Source organism: Nansenia antarctica (genome assembly GCF_963989245.1).
Source record: "Nansenia antarctica genome assembly, chromosome: 12".
In the NCBI taxonomy this organism is placed as follows: domain Eukaryota; kingdom Metazoa; phylum Chordata; class Actinopteri; order Argentiniformes; family Microstomatidae; genus Nansenia; species Nansenia antarctica.
The window spans coordinates 788,977-801,351 of record NC_137682.1 but is presented as its reverse complement, the minus strand read 5'-3'; the positions used below and the strand labels follow the sequence as shown (position 1 = coordinate 801,351).

The 12,375-nt window shown below is 52.4% G+C and overlaps 1 protein-coding gene across 1 annotated transcript in view; it reads left to right on the top strand.

Moving 5' to 3' along the window:
* The window catches only part of LOC308168505 (protein Shroom4-like), a gene marked incomplete at both ends in the record, with an annotated part of 29,091 nt that extends 19,506 nt beyond the window's left edge, over window positions 1-9,585 (top strand). The window contains one exon of the mRNA XM_080543105.1: window positions 9,430-9,585. Within this exon, the coding sequence (XP_080399231.1) occupies window positions 9,430-9,585 (156 nt within the window). The remainder of the gene's footprint in view (window positions 1-9,429) is intronic.
* Window positions 9,586-12,375: the final 2,790 nt, after the last annotated feature.

Here is a 12,375-nt window from a genome sequence, read left to right as displayed (position 1 = left end):
AAATGAAATTAGGAGATGAGAAAGTATCATGAATTGACAACCATCTGTTTTATTGAATTCACAACCACCTGTAGCTTACTTCAGGAAAAACAAATAAAATGTGAAAATAAAAATCATAATAAATAAAATGTACACTGTCACATCAAATGTGCAACATTCCACTCGAATGAGAGGAACTAGGGGCTCTTAGAGAACTTGGAGCTTATACTGCAGCTTTCCTGAGGAACAATAAACATACCCAAACTAAACTGCAACATAAACAGGCTATAGCCAAATATAAAATACTGTTTCAAGTCAGTCAGTTTCAAGTCATATTTAGGAGGAGATAAGACAGCAAGTCAGCAATAATCAATAAAACAAAAAAACAAAACATTTCACCTAAGGAGATTTCAGACTCAAACCTTACTTCTGATTAAGCAGCATCACTGTCAGATTAGCCTTGAGAAATACAAGCATCTCAGCGTTTTTGGCACTCAGCCTGTTCCTCTTATCATCTCAAATATGTCCTGCTATGCTGAAAAGTCGCTCGCTATCTACACTTGTGCAAGGTGCACAGAGAAAGACCTAAAACTCTCGCGCTAATAGTTGTTGTTGCTATGGACCTTAGTCTAGCTTAGTGACTTCCTGCTCGCGGGGTCACATGACGTCGCTGAACACTACCTACACTACGCTCGTGAAGTCGCGCTGGAACTCTGACCAGCACTCGTGGAACACCTCTCGTCCAATCAAAGCACTCGGTCCCTTTATGACGTCGAGCCCAGTGTGCGCTTCGGCGCTCTCGGAGCGAATCGACGAACGCAGCAAATGCCGTATGATATTCGTGGTATTGAAAGTCCTTGCGTGCGTTCCTCCGCGAGGAATTTCTTTTGCGCAGACATTACAAACTGCATATTTGTTGTCTCTTTCCGACACTGTGTAATATTTCCAGACTGGCGACGCCATTTTGTTAACTGATCGGTCGTGTTTGATCGGCCGTTTTGAGAACTCCGATCAAAACCGATCAAGGCCATATCGGCCGATACCGATCGGCGCCGATCAGATCGGAGCATCACTATTTTTAATGTTTGCAAATGTATTAAAATGTAAATACAGAAATACCTCATGTACATAAGTATTCAGACCCTTGGTCACTCTTAAAATTAGGTCAAATGCTAAATGTCTTCAACAAGTCATTCAACAAGTTGAATTGAGTCCACCTGAGTGTAAGGATAATAGTTCATGTTATTTCAGAATGAATATCTTTTGTTTTTATAGTCTCTGGTTTGCATAGAAACCACCGCATGATACAGCTGCATGTCATAAACTCGTGTAGAACAGCTGGGAGTCTGAATATGTTTTCAACAAGGCAACAACTCTGCTTCTCACTCCAATTTTAAATTGAGCTACGACTGCTAAGCTAACTAGCTAGATGAGTGTAAGGTTGCGTTCGTAAAGTCGCTCTGAGAGCGCTGGAGCGCACACTGGGCCCGACGTCATAGAGAAACCGAGTCATTTGATTGGACGAGAGGCATTCCACGAGTGCTGATCGGATTTCCTGAGTGAATTTACGAACGCAGCCAGTTTCGAAAGCGCGTCGCCTCGCGCCGCGCGCCTGTTGAGAGTTATATTTAATTGTATTGCGTCATCAAAACACGGCCACTATTCGGTGGTAAACATTCGGTGTTTTCACACATTCGGCCGAATACCGAATGTGCTTTATTTTGCGATATTCGGCCGAATACATTCGGTGGCCGAATGTTCGGTGCATCCCTAGTATTAATATCGCGCAAAATCATGCAATGCGTACCAAATACTGACATGTCAATCCGGACGGTAATATAATTATCAGAGGACCTCAGGGTTTGCTGAAAAACAGTAGGTAATTCCAGCCGGAATAATTACTGGGGTCCCCGGAGTAAATCACTGACATGGTCGGTCCGGACGGGATAAAAATGACCGAATTACCCCGAGGTCCTCAGGTAATTTAGATGCCGTCCGGACGGGGCTTAGGAGTGATCTAGGTAGATGGCTGGTAGGCAGGTGACAGGGAAACACGGCCCTTTATCCCCAACATGGGAATTCCCCTTTAGGCATAATGGTGGGCACACTGCCACTGTACACACACACACACACACACACACACACACACACACAGTCATTAATCGGGCACACCCTGTTATTTATAGAGTTGAAGGGTGACCTCATGCCCTAGGACGTGTGTGTGTGTGTGTGTGTGTGTGTGTGTGTGTGTGTGTGTGTGTTTTGAGACACAGAGAGGCCATTCTTCTCTCTGGGCAGAGTCTTGTTGTGTGACCTCACCCTGGCATCAGTCAGCATGGCACTGGCATCTCCATGGAGACAGATACAGACAGACAGGTCGGCAGGCAGGCAGGCAGGCAGGCTGGCAGACAGACAGGCTAATAGGTTATTCTGTACAGGTAGGGCTTACACTTGGTCCTATGTTAGATGGAACACAGGAGAGAAGATTAAGAATGGAACAGAGACTAGACTAGGAGGCGTTGATTGGCCATCAAAGGGTCTGAGTCAGCCCACATGAAGTTCTGCCCTTGAATGACTCTGCCTGGACCTGGACCCCACCCAGCCATGATGACACACTGACCCAGCCCTGGCTGAGGTAGCTGTGTTGGCCAGGGTGTGTGTAGCTGACCAGGGTGTGTGTGTGTACTTAACCTAGAAAACAGGTGAATTTTGAGAATGACAGAGAGAGGGCGTTTGTGTGTGTGTGTGTAGTGGTGCTCAGTCAGTCAGGGTACCTACGTAGTCGCGATTCAACGATCGCACCATTGTCCTCTTGTGTCACCATGTCCTTACCTCCCCTCCCTCCCTCCATCCACCCCTCCCATCCTCCCCTCCGTCTCTCATTCCTTCCATCGTCCTTCCTCCATCCCATCCTTCCCTCCCCTCCCTCTTTCCTTCCTACCTCCATCCCTTCCTCCCACCCTCCCTTCCTCCCTCAATCCCTTTGTCCATCCCCTCCCTCCTTCCCTCCCTCCCTCTCCCATCCCTCCCTCCTGTCATCTAAGCAGTAGTCTGGGTGTGTTGCAGGGTGGTGTTGGTGGTCCATTGCTACAGTAACAATTTGCTAAAACACAAAATCTTTCTTTTAGTTACTTACTTACTTAGTTACTTAGTTACTTACTTACTTACTTACTTACTTACTAACTAACTTACTTAGTTACTTAGTTACTTACTTACTTAGTTACTTAGTTACTTACTTACTTAGTTACTTACTTAGTTACTTACTTAGTTACTTACTTAGTTACTTCCTTAGTTACAGTAACTATAGTGGAGTCTGTCTGGGGCCTGTCAGAGGATGCATCAGCCCCATCCTCTCTGTGACCAATCAACTACACCGGATAGTGAGGTCATAGTGAGGTCATAGTGAGGTCACCCGAGGTTCCTCATACCCCAGGAAGACATTTATACTGACAATTTCATCTTGTTAACGGCCGGTGTGTGTGTGCGTGTGTGTGCGTGTGCGTGTGTGTGTGTGTGTGTGTGTGTGTGTGTGTGTGTGTGCAGACAGGGATAGCCTTTGTAATCAGAGCGTTCCTCTGTACAGAGGCTGTTCCTTCAGGTTTGTTTTCATAATGAAAAACTCATAAAAACCCCAGAATGAACATAAACACTGCGTCATAAACACTGCGTCATAAACACTGCGTCAAACGCACTTGCCCTGGCGCGCGCTGGGGTGTCCTGGCAGAATGGGCGCAGCAGACATTGTTTTATTTTCATGGGTCATAATGAGCAATCCCTTTTTATAGAGGGAGAGCGAGAGAGAGACACACACACACACCGCACAAGGCCCTTATTGTTTGTGCGTCACAGAGGAGTGGAAGACTGTTTTTTTGTTGCTTTTTTTTTTAAGTATTTTTTTTCTGAGTGGGGCAGTCCCACTCATATTAGTCTTTTTTATTGTGATGGAGATAGTAGAGATTAGACAGGGAGGATGGGTGAGAGAGAGACCAGGGGTGTTCTGTGGTGTGTGTTCTCTTCTATTTCAATCAAGAGAGAGAGGAGGGATGACATGCAGGATAATGTCCGATAATGTCCGCGGATAATATCCGCACACACAGCCAAACACACACACACACACACACACACACACAGCCAAACACACACAGCCAAACACACACACAAACACACACACACAAACACACACACAAACACACACACAAACACACACAGCCAAACACACACACACAAACACACACAGCCAAACACACACACACAAACACACACAGCCAAACACACACACAGCCAAACACACACACACAAACACACACACACAAACACACACACAGCCAAACACACACACACACAAACACACACACACACACACACACACACACAAACACACACAGCCAAACGCAGAGGAAGGAACTGAGGGGTGGCAGGTACTGCAGATCTGGAGAGAGGGAGGAAAGGGCCAGAGGGATAGAGAGAGAGGGATGGAGAGAGAGAGGGAGAGAGAGGGAGGGATGGAGGGAGGGAGGGAGGGATGCAGAGAGGGAGAGAGGGAGGGATGGAGAGAGGGAGGGATAGAGAGGGAGGGATGGAGAGAGAGAGAGAGGGAGGGATGGAGAGAGAGAGGGAGAGAGGGAGGGAGGGATGGAGAGAGGGAGGGGTTGATATCAGGGGGAAAGTAGAGTGAGGGGAGGAGAGAGAGAGATAGGGAGAGGGAGAGAGAGATAGGGAGGGAGGGAGGGATAGAGAGAGGGAGGGATGGAGAGAGAGAGGGATAGAGAGGGAGGGATGGAGAGAGGGAGGGAGAGAGAGAGGGATGGAGGGGGGAGAGTAGAGTGAGGGAGAGAGAGAGGGAGAGAGAGATAGGGAGGGAGGGAGGGATGGAGAGAGGGAGGGGTTGATATCAGGGGGAGAGTAGAGTGAGGGGAGGGAGAGAGGGAGGGATAGAGAGATGGAGAGAGAGATAGGGAGGGAGGGAGGGATAGAGAGATGGAGAGGTAGAGAATAGAGAAAGAAAGAGGGAGCATCAGGGAGAGAGAGAACCGGATGGAGAGAGGTATGGTGTGATCACACATAGAGGAGTTAACCCTAACCCTAACCCTAGGATGGAGAGAGGTATGGTGTGATCACACATAGAGGAGTTAACCCTAACCCTAACCCTAGGATGGAGAGAGGTATGGCGTGGTCACACATAGAGGAGTTAACCCTAACCCTAACCCTAGGATGGAGAGAGGTATGGCGTGGTCACACATAGAGGAGTTAACCCTAACCCTAACCCTAGGATGGAGAGAGGTATGGTGTGATCACACATAGAGGAGTTAACCCTAACCCTAACCCTAGGATGGAGAGAGGTATGGCGTGGTCACACATAGAGGAGTTAACCCTAACCCTAACCCTAGGATGGAGAGAGGTATGGCGTGGTCACACATAGAGGAGTTAACCCTAACCCTAACCCTAGGATGGAGAGAGGTATGGCGTGGTCACACATAGAGGAGTTAACCCTAACCCTAACCCTAGGATGGAGAGAGGTATGGCGTGGTCACACATAGAGGAGTGGGCCAGGCCATGCCAGGCCCTCCAGGGGCAGGGTACTGGTTCTCAGGTCGCCAAGGGAACCACCAAACACTACTCCACTCCTTTCCTTTCTTTCTTTCTTTCTTTCCTTCATTTCTTTTACTCTCTCTCTTTTTTTAGAACCCCTTTAGAGTTCTTTAAATAAACACAAAGGAGAGCGAGGAGGCAGAGTTAACGAGGACCCCGGTCCATTACCTCACGACGGCTGTGTGTGTGTGTGTGTGTGTGTGTGTGTGTGTGTGTGTGCGTGCGCGTTGAAAGCCCCTCAGAGAGAACGGTAGCGTTTGATGGAGAACACCGCGAGAGAGAGAGAGAGAGAGAGAGAGAGAGAGAGAGAGAGAGAGAGACAGAGACAGAGACAGAGACAGAGACAGAGACAGAGGGACAGAGAGAGAGAGAGAGAGACAGAGAGAGAGAGACAGAGAGAGAGAGAGAGCGCGAGCTGGGTGGACGACCATAAAGGAACCCAGAGTTGAACCCCCAGTAGGTATCAACAGGACTAGGATGGTAGCAGCCTTGTTCAGAGAGAGAGCAGAGCTTCTCAGGTACAGCCCAGTCAGTGTAGTACATGTCTCTTTTTAATTAGGGATGCTCCGATTTATCGGCCGCCGATTTCACTCCAAATGACTCGATCGGTGATCGGCAAAAATGGCCGATCGCAAAAACCGATTTTATTATTTATTTATTTATTTATTTATTTATTTTTTTCCTGGGGAAGACAGATAACTGAACAGAAAACATAGGAGGACGTAACAGTATGTAAACCACGAAGGCCATGTTTATGATGTCTTTTATACAGCCATATCGACTGACTTGGGCTTCAGGCCCTAACTGGGTGATAGGCCAGACCTTTACTATGCCATAAAAATGGGTCTGCGTTTGCTTGGTGCCTAATGGATCAAAACTTTTGGCTAAAAAGCAAAAAATATGTAGGCTATCCAGTCAGTAGGCCTACAGTTATGTATTTCTTTTTAAATCGGTATCGGTATCGGTTGATCTTGAGGAAAAAAATCGGTGATCGGTATCGGCCCCAAAAATCCAGATCGGAGCATCCCTATTTTTAATAGAGTTTGTGAGAGTAGAGAGAGGGAGGGAGGGAGGGAGGGAGGGAAAGAGAGAGAGATAGTAAGTATATGCTGTATATGAGGTCTGCATGCCTGGCTAGGACCTAGCGCCCTGCAGCTCCTGAATTCATATGAGGGAAATGGAGAGCTCTGCTCTGGTTTAGGCTGCAACAGGAAGTGCGTGTGAGTGTGTGTGTGTAATTGCAACCATAAAATCAGAGTTCTATTTCCATGACACGCATTCCTCCTCCCCTGGTTGTCCGGCCTGCCTGGTGGTTTGTGTGCCAAAAGGAGAGAGATAGGAGAGAGGGATGAGAGGGATGAGAGGGGTGAGAGGAGAGGGGTGAGAGGGAGGGAGAGGGGAGGGTTGGGGAGAGAGGAGAGGGATGGGGAGGGAGGAAGGGATGGGGTGAGAGGGGTGAGAGGGAGGGAGGGAGGAGAGGGGTGAGGGTTGGGGAGAGAGGAGAGGGGTGAGAGGGATGGGGAGGAGAGAGGGGTGAGAGGGATGGGGAGGGAGGAGAGGGGTGAGAGGGAGGGAGGGGAGGGGGAGGGAGGAGAGTGAGGGAGGAGAGAGGGATGGGGAGGGGTGAGGGAGGAGAGAGGGAGGAGAGAGGGATGGGGAGGGGTGAGGGAGGATAGAGAGAGGGGTGAGAGGGATGGGGAGGGGTGAGGGAGGAGAGAGGGAGGAGAGAGGGAGGAGAGAGGGCTGAGAGGGATGGGGAGGGAGGAGAGGGGTGAGGGATGGGGGAGGGAGGAGAGGGGTGAGGGATGGGGAGGGAGGAGAGGGGTGAGGGAGGAGAGAGGGCTGAGAGGGATGGGGAGGGAGGAGAGGGGTGAGGGATGGGGGAGGGAGGAGAGGGGTGAGGGATGGGGAGGGAGGAGAGGGGTGAGGGAGGAGAGGGGTGAGGGATGGGGAGGGGAGGGAGGAGAGGGGTGAGGGATGGGGAGGGGAGGGAGGAGAGGGGTGAGGGATGGGGAGGGGAGGGAGGAGAGGGGTGAGGGATGGGGAGGGGAGGGGAGGGAGGAGAGGGGTGAGGGATGGGGAGGGAGGAGAGGGGTGAGGGATGGGGAGGGGAGGGAGGAGAGGGGTGAGGGATGGGGAGGGAGGAGAGGGGAGCGGGATGGGGAGGGAGGGGAGTTTGGCTGAAACACACTGAGCGTCAGCAGACTACTGCCCTGTGTGTCTGCTTCCATGACAGGCCTGAGGACGCTGCCTCTGCTGTCATAGCAACTGCATATGCCTGTCTGTCTGTCTGTCTGTCTGTCTGTCTGTCTGTTTGCCTGTCGACTGGTATGCCTGTCTGTCTTATGACTTTGCACTCAGTGTCTCTGATCTGTGTGTGTGTGTGTGTGCGCGCGTGCTGCGTGCGTGCGTGTGTGTGTGTGTGTGTGTGTGTCATCCCTCATCCCTCATCCCTCCCTCCTCATCCCCTCCCTCATCCCTCATCCCTCATCCCTCATCCTCATCCCTCATCCCTCATCCCTCCTCCCTCATCCCTCCTCCTCATCCTCCTCCCTCATCCCTCATCCCTCATCCCTCATCCTCATCCCTCCCTCCCTCATCCCTCAACCCTCATCCCTCATCCCTCATCCCTCATCCCTCATCCCTCCTCCCTCATCCCTCCTCCCTCATCCCTCCTCCCTCATCCCTCATCCTCATCCCTCCTCCCTCATCCCTCCTCCCTCATCCCTCATCCCTCATCCCTCATCTCCTCCCTCATCCCTCATCCCTCATCCCTCCTCCCTCATCCCTCATCCCTCATCCCTCATCCCTCCTCCCTCATCCCTCATCCCTCATCCCTCCTCCCTCATCCCTCATCCCTCAACCCTCCTCCCTCCTCCCTCATCCCTCCTCCCTCCTCCCTCATCCCTCATCCCTCATCCCTCATCCCTCATCCCTCATCCCTCCTCCCTCGTCCCTCATCCCTCATCCCTCATCCCTCATCCCCTCATCCCTCATCCTCATCCCTCTCATCCCTCCTCCCTCATCCCTCATCCCTCATCCCTCATCCCTCCTCCCTCATCCCTCATCCCTCCTCCCTCCTCCCTCCTCCCTCATCCTCATCCCTCCTCCCTCATCCCTCCTCCCTCATCCCTCCTCCCTCGTCCCTCGTCCCTCGTCCCTCGTCCCTCATCCCTCATCCCTCCTCCCTCATCCCTCATCCCTCATCCCTCTCATCCCTCATCCCTCATCCCTCATCCCTCATCCCTCATCCCTCCTCCCTCATCCCTCATCCCTCAACCCTCCTCCCTCCTCCCTCATCCCTCCTCCCTCCTCCCTCATCCCTCATCCCTCACCCCTCATCCCTCATCCCTCATCCCTCATCCCTCAACCCTCATCCCTCATCCCTCATCCCTCATCCCTCGACCCTCGTCCCTCGTCCCTCATCCCTCATCCCTCATCCCTCACCCCTCACCCCTCACCCCTCATCCCTCACCCCTCGTCCCTCGTCCCTCGTCCCTCATCCCTCATCCCTCATCCCTCATCCCCTAGCAAACCCAGCTACCAGACACCCCCTGTATCTAGAGATGTGTCCGCCACAGAATGAGGACAGGAGAAGTAGAACGTGGAACGTTGTCTTGGGGGCATTGTTGTTACCATGGGGACATGGGTCATTGTTACCATGGGGACGACTTCACTGGAATGAAGTTGCCTTGGAAGTTCTGGAATCTTGTTGTTGTTCCCATTGACTGAATGGAAGAGTTGTTGTGTGGGCAGCAACACTGTGTGTGTGTGTGTGTGTGTGTGTGTGTGTGTGTGTCTCTCTGATCATCTCTCTCTCTCTCCCTGCCCCCCGCCCCCCCCCTCCCCTCCCCTCCCCAGATAGAGGAAGGCGGTAAGGCGGCCCAGTGTAAGAAGCTGAGAGTGGGGGATGAGCTCGTCAACATCAACGGCTCGGCCCTCTACGGCTCCAGGCAGGAAGCTCTCATCCTGATCAAAGGCTCCTACAGGATCCTGAAGATCACCGTCCGCAGGTAGGAGGAAACCCCGCCCACCCTCCCCCTCCCCCGCCCCCCGCCCCCCCCCGCCCCCCCCTGTCCGCCCTGTGAACTCTGTATCTAGCCTCTAGAAAGGTAGGTTCTGTTAGAGGACTAGGGGGGTCAAACTGGGTCTTCCCTCCCTCCCTCCCTCCCTCCCTCCCTTCCTGCCTCCCTCCCTCCCTGCCTCCCTCCCTCCCTCCCTGCCTCCCTCCCTCCCTCCCTCCCCCCCTGCCTCCCTCCCTCCCTCCCTCCCTGCCTCCCTCCCTCCCTCCCTCCCTCCCTGCCTCCCTCCCTCCCTTCCTCCCTGCCTCCCTCCCTCCCTCCCTGCCTCCCTCCCTGCCTCCCTCCCTCCCTCCCTGCCTCTCCACTGCTGACACAGAGCCTCGTAAGGAGGGGCAGGTCAGACTCACACCATTAAAACACCCTGGAAACGACGTCCCTGTATGTTCCCGACTAAAACGTCTAAAAAGATCTGAGTCAGAGTCTGACCTGCCCCTCCTTCCAAGGCTCTGTGTCAGGAGAGGGAGGGAGGGAGGGAGGGAGGGCAGCACCCAGTTTGACCCCCCCAGTCCTCTTTGGCTGATCTCTCTCATGGACACCATGGTGTCTAGGGGGGTGTAGGGACACAAGGGCTATCTTCATACGGAGTTCACAGCAGCGCAACACTCTTCCACTGGTGGGGGGGGGGGGGAATGTGTCACAGGAAGTGACATCTGACCCCAGGGTGTGAGACAGGAAGCGGCGAAGCTGTGAGGAGAGCAGGGTGGGAGGGAGGGGGGGGTGTCTGGTCTCTCTCCTCCTCCTCCTCCTGTGTGAGAGAGGACGTCTCTTCTCTTCTTTGTCTTCACCTGTTTGCTTTGGCTGAGCAGGCGACTGCAGACGTCAGGAGAATGTCAGCCATGGGATGTTAGGTCAACCCTGACCCACACACACACACACACACACACTCACTCTCTATCGCTCTCTCTCTCTTTCTCTATCTCTGACCCGCTCTGGCCTGACGTCAGCCGACCTTGGGCAGTGGGACTTGAGATCCCCCCCCCCCACACACACACACACACACACACACACACACACACACCCCCACAGCGGTAAGCCTGGCCTAGTTAGCAGAAGTAACGGCAGCGTTATTTCCACTCAGAGTCCTGAGACTCTGTGACTCAGCCGCGTCTCGGATGGCAAGAGGGGACTTTCCCCCTCCCACCTGGTTCTCCGAGAGGTCCCTCTCCACGTCACACTGACTCCCCGTGGCCAGGGTGGGAACTGCAGCGACACAACAACCTCATACGGGTCATCGATCGACAGCGCATTTTTGTACTTAGCGACATTAGCGCCCGATTTTTGTTGATGGAATGTTCTCGTCCTTCTTGATGTCAAAGTGGTCAGAACTCCCGCCTCTCTTTTGACTGTCTGATTCAGATAAGAGGAAGACAACTGTTTTTGTTTTTTGGTGTGTTTTTGTAAACGTATGACAGATAGATAGATTAGTTTATTAGTCACACGAAACCACCAAAGCCGGTGGAATTAGTTTTTCGGTAACAGCAGCATATTGATCTCTGCATCACACAAATAACAAAACAAAAGAAGTGCACAATAGACAACATCAGACAAAAAACTAAAGAACTAAATAGACAACGACAGACAATCCGGTTGTTAAGTCGTGACGTGTTTCCGGGTCCAAAGTTGGCTGAGGCGCTCTCTTCGAAATGCTGCAATAATAATAATAATTAATTATATTTATATAGCGCTTTTCCGAGGCTCAAATACCCTGACAATATGGGGAAAACGGGAAAGTGCTGTGTCCCTTGTTGTATGAATAGATCCGAGTCTAAAAAACGATTAAACTGTCATTCTACCGCTGTAGTACACTGGTATTCTGGTGCGGAGAATTTCTGGTTTGGACCCGGAAATTGCATAACGTCACGTTTGACGTCAGACTTAACAACCGGATCGTATGCATGTGGGTTATGACAGGGAGGAGGGGGCTAGAGGGAGGAGTTCAGGGTCCTGATGGCTGTGGGGAAAAAGCTGTTAGTGAAGCGTTGAATGACTATGAGAGAGTAACGGTCTGGACACCAGGTCAGAAGTCTGTTGGCTGTGTCTCCTCTCCTACAGGGATGGAGATGAACCTCTGCCTAACGCCCTGTCTCCTGCCCTGCCTAACGCCCTGTCTCCTGCCCTGTCTCCCGTCCTGTCTCCTGTCCTGTCTCCTGCCCCTGTCTCCTGTCCTGTCTCCTGTCCTGTCTCCTGTCCTGTCTCCTGTCCTGTCTCCTGTCCTGTCTCCTGTCCTGCCCTGTCTCCTGTCCTGTCTCCTGTCCTGTCTCCTGTCCTGTCTCCTGCCCTGTCTCCTGCCCTGTCTCCTGTCCTGTCTCCTGTCCTGTCTCCTGTCCTGTCTCCTGTCCTGTCTCCTGCCCTGTCTCCTGTCCTGTCTCCTGTCCTGTCTCCTGTCCTGTCTCCTGTCCTGTCTCCTGTCCTGTCTCCTGTCCTGTCTCCTGTCCTGTCTCCTGTCCTGTCTCCTGCCCTGTCTCCTGTCCTGTCTCCTGTCCTGTCTCCTGTCCTGTCTCCTGTCCTGTCTCCTGTCCTGTCTCCTGTCCTGTCTCCTGTCCTGTCTCCTGTCCTGTCTCCTGTCCTGTCTCCTGCCCTGTCTCCTGTCCTGTCTCCTGTCCTGTCTCCTGTCCTGTCTCCTGTCCTGTCTCCTGCCCTGTCTCCTGTCCTGTCTCCTGTCCTGTCTCCTGTCCTGTCTCCTGTCTCCTGTCTCCTGTCCTGTCTCCTGTCCTGTCTCCTGTCC